We start from the raw sequence: 24765 nt of genomic DNA, 5'->3' as shown, positions 1-24765 counted from the left end.
CAGACTGGGGTTGCGATGCTGTCACACAGGGGTTAGGGGGAATAAAGAGCTGCTGTACTGCAGTTTGGAGCCTCCAGTCAGGCTCCCTCCCACTCCCCACACACACACCACTTTAATTGCCTTTGCTTCTTTCATTAAATGTATTGCCTCTCGTCTGCATTGCGTGCTCCCTGGGCTTGTGGAAAGGTCATTGTGGTGGGGATGTGAACACTGCACAGCCTCCGTGTGTCCCAGCCAAGCAGGCAGAGGATAGGGCAGGGGATGTGGCTAGGGAGGACTGGTTACTGCTGTCCTTCACATTGTTCCTATAAAGAAAAACGTGTAATTTATGTTGACCAGTGACCAGTTCTTTGATGTAGTGGCTCAACATGTACATGCATATAAGCATACGCGAGCATTGTTAAGAGTGATTTAGAGTCAGATGAATGTGACTATGACAAGGTTACTAGAAGGAGATGTTTATGGAGGAGTTCACTACAATGTAATTAACTAATGAACTATCGTTTCCCAGTTTCCTACCTGGGCAGGGTTATGGGAAACACTCATGAATATACATTGCATGTTGCTGTGACTCATTGTTCATCATTCATTTTAAAGGTCCATCAGTCTTCAGAAATTAGAACAAATAGTATATTAGGAAATGACAATGACAGGTATCATCCCTCTCTCACCTAGACTCGGTCCTGTGAGGGCAGGCTGGCAGAGCTGAGTGCCCAGCTGGGGAGGTCTCAGCGCTGGGGCCAGGAGCAGCTGGTAGCCCTGGAGGTCCAGGAGGAGGAGGTGGTGCTGATGAAAGTGGAGATGGCTTCTCTCAGGGAGAACTACCATGTCAAGGTGGCCCAGGTCAGACACACACTTACACAATGGGTTCTGGGGACATTCTGGTAGGGTTTATGACTAGTGATAGGAGGTTTTGCTGACCATGTGACCGGATCAGGAAAAACTCTGGGCCCTTATTATAGCCGGTAGCCTTACTGTGTAACTAGGCCCAAAGATTTCCTGATCAATTGATGGGCTCATGAAAACCTCTTGGCTCTAGTTATGACATATATCCTCACACTTTGCACTGGCACAGAAAGGCCAAACAGCATCGTTAGTAATCACCTCTCAATGGAAAATGAGCTGTATAGCCATTACAATGTGCAGCAGGGGTTTGTTCATGTGTCTCTGTTCAGGTGGATGCCTTACACTCACAGCTCCATTCCATGGAGCACAAGTACAGCACAGCAGCTAATGAGGTAGTGAACCCTTAAAACCTCCAGATATGTCAGATAGACACTGTTAGAGTTCTGAGTTATAGACTCTCATTACCTCTCTCTCTCTCTCTCTCTCTCTCTCTCTCTCTCTCTCTCTCTCTCTCTCTCTCTCTCTCTCTCTCTCTCTCTCTCTCTCTCTCTCTCTCTCTCTCTCTCTCTCTCTCTCTCTCTCTCTCTCTCTCTCTCTCTCTCTCTCTCTCTCTCTCCCTCTCTCTCACCCCATCTCGCTGTCTCAGGTGGAGGTGTTGCGCCAGTCTCTGGGTAACGCTCGTTCAGACAGTTCTCTTCTACACAGGGAGAGTGAGCTGGTGGTAACCAACGTCAACCAGTGGGTGAAGGAGCAGAAGTAAGAGCATACCTAACTCCACACACTGATGCCCAGTCACATTCTACTCTACATTCACTAAGCAGCATTAACCCTGTCTTAACCCTGTCGACAGGCAAGGCAATGAAAAACTGAACTTCAAGATCAAAGACCAGAGCAAAACGATCATCCATCTCACTGCAGAGAAGGAGTAAGAGCTCTTCCACACACATCCAGCCTGCCCTGTTATTGTTCGACTCACATTGTTGATTTATTTTATTCACAGGAGACATGATAATGATAAATGGTGCTATGTTTAAGCAATACGGCCTGAGGGGGTGTGGTATCTTGCCAATATACCATGGCCAAGAGCTGTTATTAGCACAACGCAACGTGGAGTGCGTGGATACAACCATTAGCCGTGGTATATTGGCCATATACCACAAACCCCTGAGGTGCCTTATTACTATTTTAAACTGGTTACCAATGTAATTAGAGTAGTAAAAATACATGTTTTGTTATACCCGTGGTATACAGTCTATTTATAAACTGGGTGGTTCGAGCCCTGAATGCTGATTGGTTGACAGCCGTGGTGTATCAGACTGTATACCACGGGTATGACAAAACATTTTTACTGCTCTAATTACATTGGTAACCAGTTTATAATCGCAGTAAGGCATCTTGTTGCGTTGTGCCTAAGAACAGCCCTTAGCCGTGGTATATTGGCCATATACCACACTCCCTCGGACCTTATTGCTTAAATATACCACGACTGTCAGCCAATCAGCAGTCAAGGCTCAAACCACCAAGTTTTTAATTATGATCAGGTCCCCATGTTTAGAGCACTGGTTAGCAAGTGTACAGGCGTTAGGTGGCTTTAGATTAGATGGAGCAGGGAACATGCTATATTTGTGAAATAAGTGTAAATGGAGCCACCCAGGAGTTGTGACCCGGTTTATTAACTGTGTGTCCAGTCACCTGCAGGAGAGTGTGGAGGGTCTGCAGGAGGAGATGAAGAGGCTGAAGGCTGAGCTGGATGAGAGCAGGATTGAAGCCGAGAGGTTCAGGGTACGTACCATACACAGTTACACACACTGGATAACACTGTCAGACCTCCACACATTTACAACCCTGATATACTGTAATATAACAACACTAATTGAAGAGCATTGATCCTTTCTATTGCGTAATGTCACTTGTTTTTGTGTCAGGCCTCTCAAGCCAGTATGAGTGACCAGCGCCAGCGCAGTGCCCTGACCAGACTTCCTGTCCAGCTGCTCCACACAGAGTGAGTACTGTACTACTGGCACTGACCTGAGTCACTGGATCAGTGGGCTTGGCTCTAGTCCATCCCCTGGCAACTTCCCAGTTCTCCAGGAACAAGAAGCAGCAGCTACATACGAGGCTAATGACTACATGTCCTCTAACTCCTCACTAGTTTCTTTGCTGGGGCTCTAGAGACAGCATCAGTGACAAAGCAGTGACTTCCCGGACTGAGTGAATTCCTCTCTGTGTGTTTCTAGAGTAGAGCTGAGACATGGGTCAATAGCAACAATCACCAACACATCTCAGACAGTATTGGTTAAGAGCGGGAGCCCGTCTGTAACTCATAAGAGCTATTGGCAGCCATGTTGATTTCTGTTGTTCTGGGATTAGCATAGGCTTCTCTGTGTTTCTTGGGGCTAATGGTCCGTGTCGTCCGGCTGTGAAATCAGTGGCCTGAGAGCCTCTGAGAAGCCTGCAGATTGGTGTTTCAAATCCCCACCCCCCTCTAATGCAGCCCAGCCTGTCTCAGCCACTCTCTCCATCTCCCAGAGTAGAACAGTTTCGCTGTTCCGAGTTCCCCCTCCGCACCCTGGGTGACCCCCACTGCAGTCTCCTCACGCCAGGGCCCAGACGCCACCGGCCCTTCCTGCCCCACAGGACCACTGCGGCTTGTTAACACCGAAGATGCATTTGTGCATTCAGGCGGGAAATCCTAGAGGTGGCTATGGACGGTGGTAATCAAAAGCCTGGTGCTCTGACACTGAGGACTGGAGGAGGGCTTAGAGATGACCTCTAGTCTAGCCTCCTATCAGGTCTGATCGTCCCACCTAACAGAGACAGCAGACAGACAAACAGAGAGGCAAGCACAGGTAGACAGGTGGATAGGCAGACAGACAGATGGACAGACAGAGCCATCCAAGGACACGATCTCCTCTCCTCTGGGCCAGCCAGGTCTTAGTCATGTCTGTTTTCAGAAACCAGTCTAGACACTCAGACAGACATCACCCACACATTGCCATGGTACCGACTATATATTTTTTAAATTGAACTTGCATTTTATATGTCATGCTGAGAAAAGGCGATTTATTGGTGAAATTGTGTTCCATTTGGTTGTTTGACAGTTGAAGCCGTCTCATTTCGCCCTGCCTATACCTCCTCGCTTTAAAGTAAGCCAGTCCTGTGCTCAGTGGCATTTCCCTGTAATACGTTCCCGTCTGATTTCCTCCTAAATTGAAATGCGGTAAAGTTAGGGCTGATTCGTGGGATAACTTTTGTTGAGTGTGAGATAGAGGGAGGGAGAGAGGAAGAGACTAGGCTGGTTGTGTGAACCCAATCAGAGCCCTGTGCTGACTGTGTTGATTAGAGGCTTGTAGTGAGTGGAATCTATTCTATCCCATCATTCCCTGTGTTTGCTCTGATAACGGAGCCTCAACACTCATCATGTCCCTAACCTCATCCTCATGCTGTCACTTACAGCACACCACACTGATCTCTCTCAAACGTCTTACGCAAGGTGGGTAATGTACCAAAAGACCCTTTAGAACTTAAAACCTGCTTTGAAAGAACAGTTAGTTTAACTGGTTGGCTGAGTGTGTTAAACAACATTTTTAAAAGTTGCAATATGAAGTTGAGGAGCACTGAGGCATTGGGTGGACGTTGCTCTGGAGAGCGTACTGTAGGCTAATAAAGTGTTTGTGTGTGCGTTGTGTGTGCGTGCGTCGTGCGTGTTGCCTGGCCTGATACCGATGGAGGGCAGATGCAAACTCAGCCCATAAAGGCCCACTGGATGACTGCGACTTCACTCAGCTAATGTTCCAGGAAATCCAGGAAGCCTGTAGGGAGCTGGGAGAACACAGAGGAGCTCTAAAAGCAGCCGGAGGGAGGGAGGGAGGGAGGGAGGGACAGAGAGAGAGAGAGAGAGAGAGAGAGAGAGAGAGAGAGAGAGAGAGAGAGAGAGAGAGAGAGAGAGAGAGAGAGAGAGAGAGAGAGAGAGAGAGAGAGAGAGAGAGAGAGAGAGAGAGAGAGAGAGAGAGAGAGAGAGAGAGAGAGAGAGAGAGAGAGAGAGAGAGAGAAAATACAAATAAATAGATAAATAAGTGAATGGCATGAGAGGAGCAGAGGGAACAGTCGTCCATTCTCGTGCACGCACTGCGTTTGTTTATTTATGGCGTCTGAGGGCCTGAGCAGGGCTGATGGGGGGGAGGAGGGTGCTGGGGGAGGACACTGGGCCTCTCCTTCCTTATGCATGCCTGGCTCTTCTCCCCAGCTTTCATTAAGTGTCATTACCAGGGCTTTCAGCACTAGAGCCAAGCTGAGACCTGACATCCACTCCATAGATATGTGTGCATATGGATGGACTGCTGATCCTTCTTATCCACCACGGAGAATTAGGCCAGGGAGAGGAGAGAAGAGGAGAGGAGAGGGGGATGCAGCCATATCTGACTTTAATGCCTAGGATATAGCTACTACTTAAATGAAGGACAGTATTCATGCCTGATTTGTTGTCATGAATATGTCATACGGGTCGGTTTATCCACATTTAGAGTGTTTGTACACTTGTACACTCGTGATTGTAAGGCCCATGTACACTGCAGTGTGTTGTAGATAAGGATGACTAGGAGTTTTAGTGCATATCGATACAGTTACATATCGGGATAGAATTTTTTACAATCTATCGTATCGTTTTGACAATATCGCAAAATAATTTGTGCGCTAGTTGGCTGTACCTGCACCAAAACACCAGTATTTTTTCTTCATCTTCTTTTTAATGCGGGAGCCAAAAAAATTCTGCACTTTTATTTCCATGACTGATCAAAACTCGTTTTCTCATGACTCTCGTCACTGCAGCAGACAGTGACGAAATCACAAATACCGAATCGCAATACATATAGAATCGTGAGAATCGCAGTACACATCGTATCAGCACCTAAGTATCACAATAATATTGTATGGTGAGATGCCGGGCCATTCCCAGCCCTAATGGCCAGTAGCAGAAATAAAGGCATGCAGCTGATGTGAGATGTGCATTTCCTTCTACGCGTGGTGTTCATTATCAATGTCCCTTTCCAGTTCACTTCCTGTTAGAAGGCCGGCTGATTGATGGCTTGTGCTGTTTATTTGGATATCAGCAAATTAAATATTCATGTTGTCCGCTTTCCCAAGCAGAAGTTATCTAGATGCAGTGTAAATGGTACTTGGGATTAGATTTTCACAACAGATTGCTGTTATTACAGGAGAAAAAGGTGAAAAGAGACTATGTGAGCAGTCGTCTTCCTGGGAGGCAATCTATTTCTCTTCCACACAAAGCACCGAAGCGCTGGACCAGGCTCTTAATGCGCGGGAGAGAAAGTGCTTTGGTCTGCAACCTTTCGCACCTTCACCTCCCCTTCATGTGATTGAATAGTTAATAACTTTGACTTTCCTTTGAAAGCCTGTGACGTGGCTCCTGCTGAACGTCCTGTTGTCTGGCTGACACACCTGCCTATTGCTCTGTCTGTCTGACTGCCTGCCTGACTACATGTCTACTTGGCCCAGATGCCAGATTGTCTGATAGCCCTCTCACTTTCAAGCCGGTCCCTCGCCTGAATTACCTCCTAGCTTATCTGTCTATCTGTCTGCCTTAAAGGAGCCTGTACATCATCAGAATTTTGATGGAAAGGGGTTTTGATTTCTTACTCTTCTTCTCTCCTTCCTTCCTCAAGACACTTGCACACAAATAGACTCACGCACACACACACACACACACACACACACACACACACACACACACACACACACACACACACACACACACACACACACACACACACACACACACACACACACACACACACACACACACACACACACACACACACACACACACACACACACACACACACACACACACACACACACACACACACACACACACACACAGGGAGCTCATTAGCGCACCCCGTGCTCACAGCTCCAACAGAATGTAACCCTGCCTAATTGTGCGCCATGCTCATTTGTTCTCCCTGCATGATGTGGCGATTGCTTATTTATTCTCCTCAGGGCTCCTCTCTCACATTAAAATGATTGACTTATTTCATTCACTGCACATTTGCCAAGCTTTATTTGATAAGCTCATTTCCCTTGTTGCCCAGAATCCCCCCTGTTCCCATGTTTAAAAGTTCTAATGTTCCCAATGCAGATTATTATTCATACTTGTGATTGTTTCTTCTGCTAATTATCTGTGTTGGAATAATTTTGCATCTGTGAGCCTGTTTATCTCGGCGGAATGAAACGGCACAAAAGGGCACACATTAACAATGCGGCTGGAATATCCAAGGAGCCAGTTGTGTACACAAAGCTGGCAGACCCGGTCAACAAGAAGCTTAACAGGGATTGCGACATCGTGGAAGGTTTACCAAAATAAGTAGACAGAATTTGCATTCGGTTAGAGGGCTGTTGACGAACAGAGCCATCAACATTTGGTCCATCAGGTAATGAGACAGGCTCTGTTTTGACGTGGATATATGCAGCGAGGTGGCGCTAAACTAGTTGTAGTCAATAGAGGTCATGGTTAAGGTGGGTAGTGCAGATCCACTCCACTCTGACCCATTGAAAACCATCAGCCCTCTCCTCCCCTACAGTGGGGAGACCCTCCCTGCCCCAGACCAAGAGGAGAGTTCTAGAGAGACTCAGCAGTTTAGAGAACAGAGCCAGTACCAGAGCAGAGACAAGCTAGCAGCAGGAGGCCTGTTCAGTAGTGTACCGGTAGGTTAATACACTGAAATGGATATCAACTCGCCAACAGAGGACACAAAGGGATAGTATTAGGTAGGGGAATGATTGGCAGTATTTCTGCAGTGGGAGGTGAATGATACGTCATGAGTCATGTATTAACAGTAATTCTATGGATAATATTCATGATGATAAATATGCAAAGTTAAGGTCCATGGTGATGCCAACATACCAATAGTAACACTGAGCTCTGAGGCTGACTATTGACGGTATCTTATTTGAATGTAGAGTAATCTGTTTCTGTCTGCCGCTGCTCTGTCTCAGATCTGCTCTGACTGCGAGAGGAGCTTTGAGTGGTCAGGGAGACAACCTGTGGAGGAGGAAAACTCTGGCTGCCAATCTGCATCTGCGCTAGCCCCAGACGCAGCCTGTGCCTGCCTGGCAGGAAGGGGGGCCACGTTTGCTGCGGAGGTGGCCAGAAGAGTGGCCCTTAGGGCCCTGGAGCGCAGACCCCTGCCATGTGGCCACCACCGTTGGAGCAGACCCGCTCTCTCAGCTGGAACGGGCCACGCCCTACACATCTCAGGAAGGGACACTGGTGGGTGCTAGTATGAACCAATGAGAAGGGAAGTACAGGTAGTTATTATGACTCAAGAGAATACAGCACACAAATATATATATTTGATTTGTAGTTTGATAGATATGAATACATGATTGTTTTATATTTAAGATTATTTAATGAGAATACTAAACTTGAATAATTTAATTTCTTTGGTATTTTCAGTATATCCTTTTTTTCCCTAAATCTTATCTTTGTGGCACAATATGTTCCCTTTCCTGTGTTCTCGATGACTTATTGTGATTTTGTGGCACTACTACCTTTGCCTTACAATTTATTGAGAAATCGGCTCAGTACTTAGATTGTAATTTACAACTTTATGTATGAATGTACAGAAAATCTGTTGTGAATAAGTAGACAATCATAATGTAGAACTGGGCTGAAAGAGTAATGGTAAGAGATTACAATCTTACCTGTACAGTATCTGGGTCCTTCCACCAATTCGGTGCCTTTTTAGAAGTGTAACTTGTGATTTCACAAAATGTTGACATTCTGTCCTAAAGAGCACATGTTCAACACGTTGCCATCTCAAGAGGTTAAATTAAAAAAATACTATAGTTAGTGCCTATTAAGTACCGAATAAATTCTCTGGGTTGATCGTATCAGGGTTGACGATCTCGTCTTAAATCAGCCATAAATCCCCTCGTGACAGTGGGAATGGAAGCTTGTTGTGTGCAACAGGGAGTGGCAATTGAATGCAAGCTTCACACAAAAAATATATATAATTGCTTAAACATTTCTAGCCTGTCTATCTATGGGTAACAGGGTTATTCGTGTTATGCTCGACCTGTTAGTTTTCTATCACAAAACAGAAAATGGCCGAACAAGTAGAACCAGCTCACCTGCTTTTACACTATGATTTAACTATTTGATGGGTTTCTTTTGTAAAGGAATAGTTTCAACATATTCAAACGAGAGGGTTGACCTTAAAATGAGGGACAGATGTAAATGAATCACTAATCAAATGAAATAAATATCTTCAGAAATGACTGAATAGCTAGAGATTTACAATGATGTAGAAATGTTTGGATTAAATGGGTTGAAGTCTTCCTAGAAGTGACACAGGGTTGGTACTTCAGCAAGCCTTTATTCATATTAAAAATCAGATTTATTGAATTCTCCATGCGGTCTATATTAAAGGGCACTTCATTGAATATAACATGCTTTTAAAATCGATATTGGTGGACAATTTCTATTTAAAATATCAAAAGGCACTCTTCGTGGAATGACCCATCTGACAAATACTTGTATCTATCCATTCAGGGTTTTGAGTTTCATTTACATTTTTATATAAACCTAGAAAGAAAGAATCAGAAAAAAGGTGTCCAGCCTTTTATTGTGGTATGAGAAATAGTCCTGCTTATTTCTGTGGTTGTCAAATGATGACTTGATGTCTAGATAAAAGTCCTATAAATGTATTGGGGGATTTCATGTTTTCAGTCACCTAGAGCAATACATCCTTGAGTTCATGTAAATCCTAATGAATTGTGTAGGCAGAGAAGTCTTTGTGGCCAAATACAAGTCTGGTAAAGGCATCTAAACCCATAACAAGTGTCCCTTTGTTCTAGCACTACTCTATTCATCATGAGTCGGCTGTGTGAATCCAGGCATTGCTGCAGCTTTGAGAGCAACTCTGAGAGTTCCATGGCCACCAGCTTTCAATCACTGGGGATGTCGGAGCTTGACAGTAGAAAGTATTTTTTCTGACTAGAAGAAAATAAGAGCCCTAAGCAATAGTAGATGAGCTGTTAGTAAGCACACAGTCCACTGGGAGAGAGACATGGCAGCATACTATACATAGTGCAGTGGTGAAGAATAAAACATGTGAAACAGGCAAGACTGGAGATTAGATCTTCATTTATTGATAGAGGTCAGTGGTTTTATTTTAACATGACGTTAAATACATATATAGAACATTTTTTATTAAACAATTATATTTTATCGATCTAGTTAAAAGCAAAATGTAATACTATTGTTTGCAGATATTAAAGATATCCAAACGATAGCCCCCCTCTCCCCCAAATACAGTAATAAACCATGCTCATCATTGTAATGATCCACACCAGCATGCAGGGCGAACTTTAGAGGAGGTGTGTTCACAGGGAAGTTATGTGTCCTAAAGAGGCCCTAGTCAGTCGATGGGATTGAGCAGTGGCTGTTGTTCACTGGCAGCCTGCTAGGATTAATCCCAGCTTTACAGGAAGAAGACACCATCTCTTTCTGCCTTGGTCGGATCAATAGGCAACATTCTCTCCAGCACAGCAGTCAATACCCAACACTTAAGGTGTCTGAGGAAACTAAAGAATGCCAATAATTGTTATTAATGCCTAGGATTTCCCCAAGTACTGCGTTTATAGGGTAATTCCGGTGTAACAGACATTCAACCAACATCACACACACAACACCAATGCCCTCCGGAGACGTATTGTATACATTTTAAGAAACCTATACACAAATACAAAGATGGGGGAAAAATCTACAAAATGGAAGTGTATCCTTTTTTCAAATAAGTATAGTGTTTGTAACCCGATTATAAATGGTATTGCTCTTTTGAGTCCGATACTATAATGGTACTGAGTAGTGAGCTACAACTCCATGCTCTGGGTTAAACCTTGGCCCGTTCAGGCCTTATGGAGAAATTGGTCACACTGAAATCCAATAGGTGCTAGTATAATCAGTATGCCTGATATGCCTTTGGTATATTGAGCAATAAGGCACGGGGGTGTGGTATATGGCCAATATACCACGGCTAATGGATGTTCTAAGACACAACGTAATGCGGAGTGCCTGGATACAGCCCTTAGCCGTGGTATATTGGCCATATACCACAAGCCCCTGGTGTACCTTATTACTATTATAAACTGGTTACCAATGTAATTAGAGCAGTAAAAATAAATGGTTTGTCATACCCGTGGTATGCAGTCTGATATACCACGACTGTCAGCCAATCAGCATTCATGGCTCGAACCACCCAGTTTATAATGGCCTAAGAACATCTCTTAGCCATGGTATATTGGCCATATACCACACCCCCTCGTGCTTTATTGCTTAATTATAAACTGGGTGGTTTGAGCCCTGAATGCTGATTGGCTGACAGCTGTGGTATATCAGACCGTATACCACGGGAATGACAAAACATTTATATTTACTGCTCTAATTACGTTGGTAACCAGTGTATAATAGCAATAAGGCAGCTCGGGGGTTTGTGGTATATGGCCAGGCACTCCACAATGCTTTGTGCGTTAGAACAGCCCTTAGCCGTGGTATATTGGCCATATACCACACCCCCTCGTGCCTAATTGCATAATTATGCCACAAACCCCAAGGTGCCTTATTGCTATTATAAACTGGTTTACAACATAAATATAACAGTTAACAAGTAGTTTTGCGTTATACCTGTGGTAAATTGTCTGATATACACACAGCTGGAATGCTGTTTCAGCAAATCAGCATCCAGGACCCAAACTACCCGGTATATAATGGCATTTAATAAAATGTTGAAAATTGTGTGTGTCTTTAATAGCAGGTGTTATTACGGTCACGTGCTGAGGAATGGATTTGTGTTGATTGTGGAGTGTTATGAAACATGATGACAGACATTAAAGAAATAGCACATTTTAATGCATTTCTCCTTGCCTCCAAGATCAAGAGGATTTTTTTCTGAGAGCCAAAGAAAGGCATTGATAATTTTGTCTGATTGCTCAAGGATCATAATTATACCTCTGCCACTTTGAAGCTGCTCTGTCAGGAAGATAAAAAATTGAATTCTTGGCATTGCCTGCCATATGAATAAGATCACAGTAAAAATTGATGTTTTAAAATATGACCTTTCTCCCATCAACCCTACCTCCTAAAGTATGTTTTTCATCTGCTGTATGTTAAGATTACAGGAAGTAACAAAGAATCCAACTTCAAAATTGACTTTACCATGAGAATCTACTCCAGCATGGATGTGGGCTGATGGATTTTTGAATTCCATCCAATTGTGTGTTAATTCATTCTGAAAGCACTGGGTCAGAGTTCACAGGTTTTAAATGTAAGCCATCGTCCTTTCACAAGGCCTAAATACATACTGTACGTACATGCTGCAAGGACAAGATCTCCCATTGGGTGGGCTGCAGCAGAAAGAGTAGGACCGCTTCAGGGAGAGGGGCCCTCGGAATTGCTTTTATTTGCTCAAGCACCACCACTCCACACGACACAACAGCTGCTCTAGCAGTGGAAAGTGAAGGACAGTAAACTCCAAGCATACATTCCCTACCTCCTCTTTCCATTGAAAACCACAAGTGGGGGGGGGGGGGGGGGGTTCTAAATTCAATCAAGTGAAGGCCGTCCCCAGCAGGCAGGGACACAGAGAGAGAGAGAGAGAGGGGACGGATGGGGGAGATGAGGGGAAACTCAACTTAAGTTTCTTCTGGGCTCCTAATGCAGCCTTGGATGTAATTGGGTCCCAGAAGGCTGTTCATTATCGGGGCTGAGTGAGGCAACAAAACAGAGGGGTGGAAAGGAAATAAATGCCTCGCTCCACTCTGCGCCCTCCGCTCTGTCCCAGCGCCATTATGGGATTGGAGTTAATTAAAAGAGCAGTTGATGCCACTGTTTTCCTCATCAATCTCACTTGTGCTCTTATTACGTTTGTAATGACAGTGGGGCTTGTCCCGGTCTGCCACACAGCAGGGGAGAGGAGGGGGAAGAGAGGGGGTACGAGGTATGAGGGACAGTATATTTCAGCAAATCTCTCTGCGGTCAACAACTAATACACAACATGATTCTTCTTCATTTAATTCTCCCGTTGAGGATGTAGATACTGCAGCGCTGTGAGAGGACTACAGCCCTCTTCTTTATTCAGGGATGTTGAGGCTGAGGACCAGTCAGAGAGGTGTGGCTTTACCCCCTAATCCTGGAACTCCCATCCCAGTCACCTTGGAGGCCATTTTAATTCCTTTCATCATTACACAGACTTTCCCTGGAAACCTCCTGGCAATCTCAGATAATTAATGCTGGAAAATTCTGTGGCATGGTGTTGCTTGACCTTCAGATAGCCTTCGATACAGTAGACCACCAGATTCTACTCTACAAGCTAAGGGCCATGGGTTTTAACAGCATGGCAGTAGAGTGGCTCAAGTCGTATCTTTCAGGAAGGTATCAGAGGGTTGATTTCAATGGCACTTTGTCTAATGCCAGGTTAATCAGCTGTGGAGTACCACAAGGGAGTGTTTTAGGGCCTCTTCCTGTTATATATCAATGATATGAAATCAGCTTGCTCCTGTCAGCTTTTCAGCTATTCAGCTATTTTGGTCTCACACAAAGACAAAGAGTATGGTAGAGACTAAGGAGACAGCTTTTGCAGAACTGGAGGGTATCGGTAACAGGCTGTTGGATAACACATTGTCTATTAATTTGGGGGAAACTGAGTCAATTTTATTGGGCTCTAGATTAGGCTAGGTAGATCACCACGCTTCAGAGTCATGGTTGGTGGCAGCGGTTACAGCCAAGAACTGTATTAGGCTGTGAACTTGACAGGTTTTTGACCAGGGAGGGCATGGGACAGAAAGTTATTGCCAAGGTGAACCAGAAAGTCAACTTTCTTGCCAGAAAAGCCACATTTCTGGATAAGGATACTTTGAAAATACTTTCAACAGCATTAGTGCAGCCTCACTATGATTGTACTACTGGTACAGTAGCTCCCCAAAGATCATTAAGAACAAACTGCAAACGGAGCAAAGTGGTAAGGGTGATACTGCCAGTGGCTAACAGTTGATAAAAGGGAATTGTTGGGATTGAATCACAAAATCCTGTATGGCACAGTCCCCCTGTATCTAAAAAGCTATTTTACTTCAGTAAGGCACTCACGTTCTTATGCCATGAGGCAGTGCCACAGACTTTGTGCCATATTTTTTACTTTAGTTTTTTTAGTAAATATTTTCTTAACTCTATTTCTTGAACTGCATTGTTGGTTAAGGGCTTGTAAGTATGCATTTCACGCCGCATGTGACAAATAACATTTTATTTGTTTTAAGAGCTGTACTGGGGGAAACGTTTTTATATACGGCATTGGTAGAGTGGAACAAACTCCAGGCTGCAATAAAAACCATTTCTGACAGTCATAGTTTAAAACACTCTTGCAGGGCTTGGTTAATAATGTAAACCACCCTGCTCTATTGGAGGGATTTTCTATGTGTGTATATTTGCCTTTTTGTCTACACTGAGTGTACAAAACATTAGGAACACCTGCTCTTTCCAGGACCAGGTGAATCCAGGTGAAAGCTATGATCCCTTATTGATGTCACTTGTTAAATCCACTTCAGTCAGTGTAGATAAAGGGGAGGAGACGGGTTAAAGAAGGATTTTTAAGCCTTGAGACAGTTGAGAAATGGATTGTATTTAAGTGCCTTTGAAAAGGGTATGGTAGTAGGTGCCAGGCATACCATTGTTGTGATTGAATAACATTTTGGGGTATACAGTATGTCTTGCTGGGTGTTAAATGGTTATGTATATTAAATTGGCAAATAAATAAAACAAATCCCATCTAGTCCTCCAAATGGTTGCCAAGCAGAATGTAAGGTTTCAACTAGAAAACAAAGACATCAAGACATGTTACCAGAAACACAATGACGACACTGGCACATCATTAAGGCTGTTTGTTTCATACTGGGTATGACCTCAGAGGATTTACATAAGGCTTCAGACTCAGAGAGTTACGAGACACATCTACATAACTCCTCTTTATCTCCAACACTCAACACATCAACATCTCACAGCTGAGAAAATCCAAAGCACTGGAATCATTCATGTAGAGCTGTTACTGCATTATCGGAGGAATTATGCACGTTCTCTCGACACGTATTCTGACCTTGGGGAAACGCACGTGCCAGCCAAGTATTTGTTTGGGGTGTGTCTACTCTACCAGTAGTGGTGTGTGTGTAACAGTATAGCTTCCGTCTCTCTCCTCACCCCAACCTGGGCTCGAACTCTGCACACAACAACTGACACCCACGAAGCATCTTTACCCATCGCGCCACAAAAGCCGCAGCCCTTGCAGAGCAAGGGGAACAACTACTTCAAGGTCTCAGAGCGAGTGACGTCACCAATTGAAACGCTATTAGCGCGCACCACCGCTAACTAGCTAGCCATTTCACATCGGTTACATGTGGGTAAAATCACCAGGGAAGCCAAATCAGGGGGAAAAAGGCATATTATAACCTGTGTTGTGATAATTGTGTTGTTGCTCTATAACCTGTTAGTTCATAGGCCTTGCCACTGTGATATAGAGGCCAAAGGCCGAGACAATAAGAAGACACAGTAGCAGAATAAATTCAACCCCACCTTTCTTTCATCACAAAACCGGAGAGCAACTGTCCAAGGAACATATTGCATGTAATAAACAGTTACATGACCTACAGCATGGTCAAGCAAGTTAATGTTTCCGACATTTTCTGACTACTAAACAACTATTGATTTAGAACCATAGAGAGTTACAGCAAGTCGCAAAGAAAACAGGCGCTGCCTCCACTATTATTCCAGCACCATTTCAACATCATCTAATCACTTAGTCTAATACAGTGACAACTAAAAGAAACCAAAAATGATTTAGTCCAATTAACGTAAGCTACATATGATGTGGCTGTCAATGGTACTGATGTGTGTGTGTGTATGTGTAAGTAGATTTATAATTTTTTTTTACTCACCCTACTAGTAGAAAAATTACTATGCCAACCTCCTCTTTCAGGTTTCCTACATGGTCTATGACTCTGTCATACAGACTTTTAGTTTTGTTGTCCTTGGCTACCTGGCTAAAATGCTTGCTCGCTAGCCTAGATTACTTTCATGGGCAATGATGCGCCGTGTCCAGCTAGTTAACATTAGCCTAACGTTATTACATCTGGCTGCATGTTTAACTTCCATCCTCTCAGGCCAGGAGCAAATGTATGAATTTATGGTTGGATCAGAATCACAGTTATAATCATTGGCCAGTACGGAGAATTAAGTAAAACCACAAGTCCAAAACATCTCCATCCATGGCTAATTTAGTAAAGGGACGTTTTTAGCTAGCTAGCTAGCTAGCCACTGGAGGACAATGACACAAGGAGATGGAACAATTCAAGTCTTGTCAATGACGTTTGGCTTCTAATGTGATGTGATTGGTGTGAAGCCGAATCAAAACTGGCTTCCGTCAATACTCTTTTTTGGTACCCCAGGACCATCCACAGCTGAGCTCACTCAGTTTAGCTCAATGCTGATTAGCTATTATTTTATTTACAAATATTTCAAGAGAGGCCAAATGCTCACTGGCTTCCCTTGCATTCAATGCTATGAGTGGCAACAATGTCATACTCTTTTTGACCAGACAGCATAGATGGGCTACACATCAATCAAATAAAATAAAATGTTATTGGTCACATACAAATGGTCAGATGTTATTGATAGTGTAGCGAAATGCTTGTGCTTCTAGTTCCGACAGTGCAGCAATATCTAACATGTAATCTAACAATTCCACATCAACCACCTAATACACAAATCTAAGTAAAGGAATGGAATAAGAATATATACATTTAAATATATGGATGAGCAATGACAGATCAGCATAGGCAAGATGTAATAGATGGTATAAAATACAGTATATACATATGAGATGAGTAATGTAAGATATGTAAACATTATTAAAGTGGCATTATTAAAGTGACTAGTGATCCATTTATTAAAGTAGCCAATGATTTCAAGTCTGTATGTAGGCAGCAGCCTCTCTGTGTTAGTGATGGCTGTGTAACAGTCTGATGGCCTTGAGATAGAAGCAGTTTTTCAGTCTCTCGGTCCCAGCTTTGATGCACCTGTACTGACCTCGCCTTCTGGATGGTAGTGGGGTGAACAGGCAGTGGCTTGGGTGGTTGATGTCCTTGATGATCTTTTTGGACTTCCTGTGACATCGGGTGCTGTAGGTGTCCTGGAGGGCAGGTATTTTGCCCCCGGTGATGCGTTGTGCAGACTGCACCACCCTCTGGAGAGCCTTGCGGTTGTGAGTGGTGCAGTTGCCGTACCAGGCGGTGATACAGCCCGACAAAATGCTCTCAATTGTGTATCTGTAAAAGTTTGTGAGGGTTTTAGGTGACAAGCTAAATTTCTTCAGCCTCCTGAGGTTGAAGAGGCGTTGTTGCGCCTTCTTCACCACACCGTCTGTGTGGGTGGATCACTTCCGTTAGTCCGTGATGTGTAGGAATTTTTTACTTTCCACCTTCTCCACTGCTGGCCAGTCAATGTGGATAGGGGGGTGCTTCTTCAAGTCCACGACCATCTCCTTTGTTTTGTTGACGTACAGAGATAGAGGGGCGATGCTTTCTCCAGTGAGATACATTCATCCTCTTGTGAATTGAAGGAATTTTATGAAACACAGACTACATTTGCACACACTGTACATAGATTTTTCTATTGTGTTATTGACTGTAGGTTTGTTTATCCCATGTGTAACTCTGTGTTGTTGTTTTTGTCGCACTGCTTTGCTTTATCTTGGCCAGGTCGCAGTTGTAAATTAGAACTTGTTCTCAACTGGCCTACCTGGTTAAATAAAGGTGAAATAAAAAAAATTATAATAAAAAGAGACGAAAGATAAATTATTTGGTATATACAGTGGGGAGAACAAGTATTTGATACACTGCCGATTTTGCAGGTTTTCCTACTTACAAAGCATGTAGAGGTCTCTAATTTTTATCATAGGTACACTTCAACTGTGAGAGACGGAATCTAAAACAAAAATCCAGAAAAATCACATTTTATGATTTTTAAGTAATTAATTTGCATTTTATTGCATGACATAAGTATTTGATACATCAGAAAAGCAGAACTTAATATTTGGTACAGAAACCTTTGTTTGCAATTACAGAGATCATACGTTTCCTGTAGTTCTTGACCAGGTTTGCACACACTGCAGCAGGGATTTTGGCCCACTGCTCCATACAGACCTTCTCCAGATCCTTCAGGTTTCGGGGCTGTCGCTGGGCAATACGGACTTTCTGCTCCCTCCAAAGATTTTCTATTGGGTTCAGGTCTGGGGACTGGCTAGGCCACTCCAGGACCTTGAGATGCTTCTTACGGAGCCACTCCATAGTTGCCCTGGCTGTGTGTTTCGGGTTGTTGTCATGCTGGAAGACCCAGCCACAACCCATCTTCAATGCTCTTACTGAGGGAAGGAGGTTGTTGGCCAAGATCTCGCGATACATGGCCCCATCCATCCTCCCCTCAATACGGTGCAGTCGTCCTGTCCCCTTTGCAGAAAAGCATCCCCAAAGAATGATGTTTCCACCTCCATGCTTCACGGTTGGGATGGTGTTCTTGGGGTTGTACTCATCCTTCTTCTTCCTCCAAACACGGCGAGTGGAGTTTAGACCAAAAAGCTCTATTTTTGTCTCATCAGACCACATGACCTTCTCCCATTCCTCCTCTGGATCATCCAGATGGTCATTGGCAAACTTCAGACGGGCCTGGACATGCGCTGGCTTGAGCAGGGGGACCTTGCGTGCGCTGCAGGATTTTAATCCATGACGGCGTAGTGTGTTATTACTGGTTTTCTTTGAGACTGTGGTGCCAGCTCTCTTCAGGTCATTGACCAGGTCCTACCGTGTAGTTCTGGGCTGATCCCTCACCTTCCTCATGATCATTGATGCCCCACGAGGTGAGATCTTGCATGGAGCCCCAGACCGAGGGTGATTGACCGTCATCCTGAACTTCTTCCATTTTCTAATAATTGCGCCAACAGTTGTTGCCTTCTCACCAAGCTGCTTGCCTATTGTCCTGTAGCCCATCCCAGCCTTGTGCAGGTCTACAATTTTATCCCTGATGTCCTTACACAGCTCTCTGGTCTTGGCCATTGTGGAGAGGTTGGAGTCTGTTTGATTGAGTGTGTGGACAGGTGTCTTTTATACAGGTAACGAGTTCAAACAGGTGCAGTTAATACAGGCAATGAGTGGAGAACAGGAGGGCTTCTTAAAGAAAAACTAACAGGTCTGTGAGAGCCGGAATTCTTACTGGTTGGTAGGTGATCAAATACTTATGTCATGCAATAAAATGCAAATTAATTACTTAAAAATCATACAATGTGATTTTCTGCATTTTTGTTTTAGATTCCGTCTCTCACAGTTGAAGTGTACCTATGATTAAAAATTACAGACCTCTACATGCTTTGTAAGTAGGAAAACCTGCAAAATCGGCAGTGTATCAAATACTTGTTCTCCCCACTGTATTTTTTCCTTTTCCTTTTTTTGTCTGGCTTCCCATGGCATCGATGAATACACGCCACTGAGTGTCTACAGATATGCCATATTCTGACGCGCAAGGAAACCATGAACAAGGATGTGCGAACCTGTCGGTTCCAAGAAATAACACCACTCTCCATGCACTGTAATTTATGAATTGATAAGAGCTATTAATAAGCGCCAAGTAAATGAGTAATCCGTTTGGAGAAGGGGATTTTAAATACAATTAGCAATTGTTTTAGATCATTTTTTGTTTTGATCGCTGGAGATGAATGTGAAACCAGTCAAGACAAGAATTCCCGCCCCTTTCCTTTCCACAGTGAAGTATAAAATGCTGTGACCTTATGCATAATTTTTATTGTATGGCATTTGAAGGAACTTGGAGACGCAAGCCAAATGGGTAGGCCAAGAGCATGTGATGATGATGCAAGCATTGTGCAATGACAGTCGGCCCATATTAACCTTTGGGAACTCTCGAATGTTTTAATTATATGCCCTGACTTTCTCTGTATCCTACTATTTATTCATGTCAAATATTAGCCTCTATCAGTATTGACTGTCAGTGATAACCACACATATTTAACTGGCAATTTGTTTGGAATAATACTGTGAACTTGTAGAAATTATATTGCCCTTTTAGTGTCAGTTGAAAAGGTCGCCTGAAATTTCTGTATTTGGCTTGCCTGTTGACATCACTTAGACCAATAAGAAAGTTCCAAACCTCTCTGCCAATAACAGCTAGTTTTCAGTTTCCCCCTCTCCACTCAGACCACTCCCAGACAGTCCTAGCAAAGTTCTTGCTTGAGAAATTGGTCTTTGCTAAGAAGCTATTTTAGTTTATTTTTTACCATTTTAATTTAAATCAATTACAGTAAGGTACTTAATCGTTACCCAGAAATGATTGGATACTGAGATTTAAAAAAAATGCTGCATTGAAACTGATGCATGGTGCAATACTTGGCGTGTCATCACACAGTTCCTTGGTCAGTCTGGTCAGCAATAGGTCAGGGTATACTATTCTCCCTATTATAATTATACGCACATTAATATTACAACATTACCATGGGTTGAAGAACTGAATGTGGCCATTTTCAGAATGAATCCAACCACAGTTTTTTTTTATTATTATATATACAGTGGGGAGAACAAGTATTTGATACACTGCCGATTTTGCAGGTTTTCCTACTTACAAAGCATGTAGAGGTCTGTAATTTTTATCATAGGTACACTTCAACTGTGAGAGACGGAATCTAAAACAAAAATCCAGAAAATCACATTGTATGATTTTTAAGTAATTCCTTTGCATTTTATTGCATGACATAAGTATTTGATACATCAGAAAAGCAGAACTTAATATTTGGTACAGAAACCTTTGTTTGCAATTACAGAGATCATACATTTCCTGTAGTTCTTGACCAGGTTTGCACACACTACAGCAGGGATTTTGGCCCACTCCTCCATACAGACCTTCTCCAGATCCTTCAGGTTTCGGGGCTGTCGCTGGGCAATACGGAATTTCAGCTCCCTCCAAAGATTTTCTATTGGGTTCAGGTCTGGAGACTGGCTAGACCACTCCAGGACCTTGAGATGCTTCTTACGGAGCCACTCCTTAGTTGCCCTGGCTGTGTGTTTCGGGTCATTGTCATGCTGGAAGACCCAGCCACGACCCATCTTCAATGCTCTTACTGAGGGAAGGAGGTTGTTGGCCAAGATCTCGCGATACATGGCCCCATCCATCCTCCCCTCAATACGGTGCAGTCGTCCTGTCCCCTTTGCAGAAAAGCAGCCCCAAAGAATGATGTTTCCACCTCCATGCTTCACGGTTGGGATGGGTTCTTGGGGTTGTACTCATCCTTCTTCTTCCTCCAAACACAGCGAGTGGAGTTTAGACCAAAAAGTTATATTTTTGTCTCATCAGACCACATGACCTTCTCCCATTCCTCCTCTGGATCATCCAGATGGTCATTGGCAAACTTCAGACGGGCCTGGACATGCGCTGGCTTGAGCAGGGGGACCTTGCGTGCGCTGCAGGATTTTAATCCATGACGGCGTAGTGTGTTACTAATGGTTTTCTTTGAGACTGTGGTCCCAGCTCTCTTCAGGTCATTGACCAGGTCCTGCCGTGTAGTTCTGGGCTGATCCCTCACCTTCCTCATGATCATTGATGCCCCACGAGGTGATATCTTGCATGGAGCCCCAGTCCGAGGGTGATTGACCGTCATCTTGAACTTCTTCCATTTTCTAATAATTGCGCCAACAGTTGTTGCCTTCTCACCAAGCTGCTTGCCTATTGTCCTGTAGCTCGTCCCAGCCTTGTGCAGGTCTACAATTTTATCCCTGATGTCCTTACACAGCTCTCTGTTCTTGGCCATTGTGGAGAGGTTGGAGTCTGTTTGATTGAGCGTGTGGACAGGTGTCTTTTATACAGGTAACGAGTTCAAACAGGTGCAGTTAATACAGGTAATGAGTGGAGAACAGGAGGGCTTCTTAAAGAAAAACTAACAGGTCTGTGAGAGCCGGAATTCTTACTGGTTGGTAGGTGATCAAATACTTATGTCATGCAATAAAATGCAAATGAATTACTTAAAAATCATACAATGTGATTTTCTGGATTTTTGTTTTAGATTCCGTCTCTCACAGTTGAAGTGTACCTATGATAAAAATTACAGACCTCTTCATGCTTTGTAAGTAGGAAAACCTGCAAAATCGGCAGTGTATCAAATACTTGTTCTCCCCACTGTATATATATATATATTGTGCTCCATAGGCTGCATTCTACTGTTGTGCTGATCAAATTAAAAGGTACACAGTATTTAAAGGGATTGCTTTAGATAAATGAAGAGAAAAACAAATTGAAGAACAACTCCCTGATCAAATTGGTAGGCCACCCAGTGGGTGTGTTTTCTGGGATTTAATAAAAATTTATTCAGTGCTTGGAAGGGGGCCACACCCGCAAACCTCGTTACACACATGCATAGGGCAAGTCTGAATACCAAATACTGAGAAGTGCTTAAATCAAAATGCGTAAAAAGGCATACATTTCCTATGTCTGAATTGGACAGTATGTGCTGGGGTTTAATTGGGAATTCAGAGGTTGGGGAGTTATGCCAAGATTAGGGATAGGGCTCAATTCAATCCATATTGTGGAAGTTCAGCACTATATGGCAATTACAATTTAAAGGCAAAGTTCCTGCGTTAGCGCAGACTGCATTCACGGTATACGCTGCATATGTAGGCTCAACTGGAAATGACCTTTACATTTTACCTTTAAATTGCGCTATAGCACTGAACTTCCGGAATACGGATTGAATTTAAGCTAAGGTTAGGGTTGTGGCTAGGGTTACACCGGTATGTGGGCATCAACTAGGGTTAGGGTTGAGGCTAGGGTTAGGCTTGAACCAGGATATGTACATTAAGCTACGGTTAGGGTCAGGGTTGGAGCTAGGGTTAGGGTTGAGCTAGCGGTCAAATATAAGGCTTAGGACAACACTAGCTCAATCCCTAATCCTGGCTCAACACAACCCTAACCCTAGCTTGAAGTCCACGTCACGGTTCAACTCTTACCCTAGCCTCAACCACAACCCTATCTATCTTCAAGTCCACATCAAGGTTCAACCTTGGCATCAACCACAGCTTTAATCATGGTTAAATCCTAACCCTAGCTGGCTGCAACCCTAATTTTAGCATAACCGTAACCTTGGTTTATCATACTTTTATCCTACTTTTCTTTTTGGACCCGTAAGGTGCTGAAGCTCAACTCTGCCTGGCACTCCCATTAACAAGGTGCAGGAGTCTGGCTCTGGGTAGCCTGGCTCAATTTAACCACTGCATATGTGAAGGGAAAGGGTATAGCTAGTCAATTGCACGACTGAATGCATTTAACCCAACCCCTCTGAATCAGAGAGGGCTGGGCTGCCTTAATCGACATCCAGAGTAGTTGTTGTCTGGAGTTAACTGCCTTGCTCAAGGGCAGAACAGCAGATTTTTCCACCTTGCCGGCTCAGGGATTCTAACCAACGACCTTTCAGTTACTGGCCGAACACTTAACCGACACGCTACCTGCCTGTGTTTGTGTGAGGGGGATGCATTGATTTCTTTTGTTTTATCTGACAGGTTTACTCATCTAAGCTCAAGTTGTGTTCACTCTCCTATGTCAATAGAACGTCACCGGAATTTGATCTTCTGTCAGAGCTAGTGTTGAGCACCCGGGCCATTTCTACTCTACTACACAGTGAAATCAGTCATGACCATTGCGCTTCACCCCTATGGTCAAACATGAGAAATTAGAAAAAAGTACAAAAGGCCATGTAAATCTATGCTAGCTGTCTGGGAGAAACATTTAGAAAAGAGTAAAAAGGACACTGCTTTGTTTGGCCAAGGAGGGTCATCCATCATAATTATAATTAGAAAGTGTCACCTCACCTTTCTGCCCGATCAGCGTCTGATTAAATATTCTCTGGCTGCAGCCAATAATTGAATTGTGTGTGTATGTGCGAGCATGTGTGTGTAAAACCTAAGGGCTGCTGGGAAAAGCAAAATTAATTACGCACAGGTCTGGCGCCACTAATGAGAGAGCAGTGACTAGCTGCTTATTTATTCACATTGGTTGTTGGGCAAGGTTCACCATTCTCTGGCAGAAAAGCTGTTGGAACTGTAGTCACTACTAGTCAGACATTAGCAGGTTATATACATGAAAACCTATCCACCTGTCAATCATTAGCAGGTGATTAGTCCGGTCTTTTACCTGTATGTAAACTACATAAACATGGACTGGATAAAATCTGTATCACAGAAGATCTGTGTTCAAATGTAAAGGTAATTTCCGATTGAGCCAACATAGTCTATGCAGTGTTTACTGTGAATGCAGTCTCTGCGAACAGTGCCTTTAGAATTTTATTTGAGCTATAAACGCAGATCTTCTGTGATACGGATTGAATCCAGCCCTTTAAGCATTGATCATTAGTTCAGATATGAGGTTTAGGAGATGGATTCAATCTGTACCGCTGAAGTTCCACGGTATAGCATGATTGAAATGTAGGGCTGGATTCAATCCGTAGCACCGAAGATTAGCGTTGTAGCCCGGTACAAATGTTACGATCATTTTCGATTGAGCAGACATGCAGTCTCCGCGGATACATTGCCTTTAAATTTCAAATCACACCATAATGCTGATCTTCGGCGCTAGATTGATTCCAGCCCTTAAAGGCAATGCTCCCACGTTCATGGAGACTGCATTCACAGTAAACGCTGCATGTCGGCTCAATCAGAAATTACCTTTACATTTCAATTGCGCTATACCACAGAACTTCTGCAATATGGATTGAATTGAGCCCTTAGGCTCTGGCTGAACTAGTGTTTACTTTGTTT

At 43.6% G+C, this 24765-nt stretch overlaps 1 protein-coding gene across 2 annotated transcripts in view; it reads left to right on the top strand.

Moving 5' to 3' along the window:
- Nucleotides 1-9706, top strand: part of LOC139563119 (polyamine-modulated factor 1-binding protein 1) — a 193787-nt gene extending 184081 nt beyond the window's left edge. For both annotated transcript variants that reach the window (XM_071381411.1, XM_071381410.1), the window contains 7 exons: nucleotides 676-843; nucleotides 1176-1238; nucleotides 1493-1602; nucleotides 1697-1771; nucleotides 2535-2628; nucleotides 2772-2848; nucleotides 7861-9706. In XM_071381411.1, coding sequence (XP_071237512.1) covers nucleotides 676-843; nucleotides 1176-1238; nucleotides 1493-1602; nucleotides 1697-1771; nucleotides 2535-2628; nucleotides 2772-2848; nucleotides 7861-7951 — 678 coding nt within the window. In that variant the 3' untranslated portion in view covers nucleotides 7952-9706. The remainder of the gene's footprint in view (nucleotides 1-675; nucleotides 844-1175; nucleotides 1239-1492; nucleotides 1603-1696; nucleotides 1772-2534; nucleotides 2629-2771; nucleotides 2849-7860) is intronic.
- The last annotated feature ends 15059 nt before the right edge of the window (nucleotides 9707-24765 follow it).

The sequence above is a fragment of the Salvelinus alpinus genome, chromosome 33, assembly GCF_045679555.1.
Source record: "Salvelinus alpinus chromosome 33, SLU_Salpinus.1, whole genome shotgun sequence".
Classification (NCBI taxonomy): domain Eukaryota; kingdom Metazoa; phylum Chordata; class Actinopteri; order Salmoniformes; family Salmonidae; genus Salvelinus; species Salvelinus alpinus.
The sequence above is the reverse complement of the archived record's forward strand: the minus strand, read 5'-3'. Positions and strand labels throughout refer to the sequence as shown.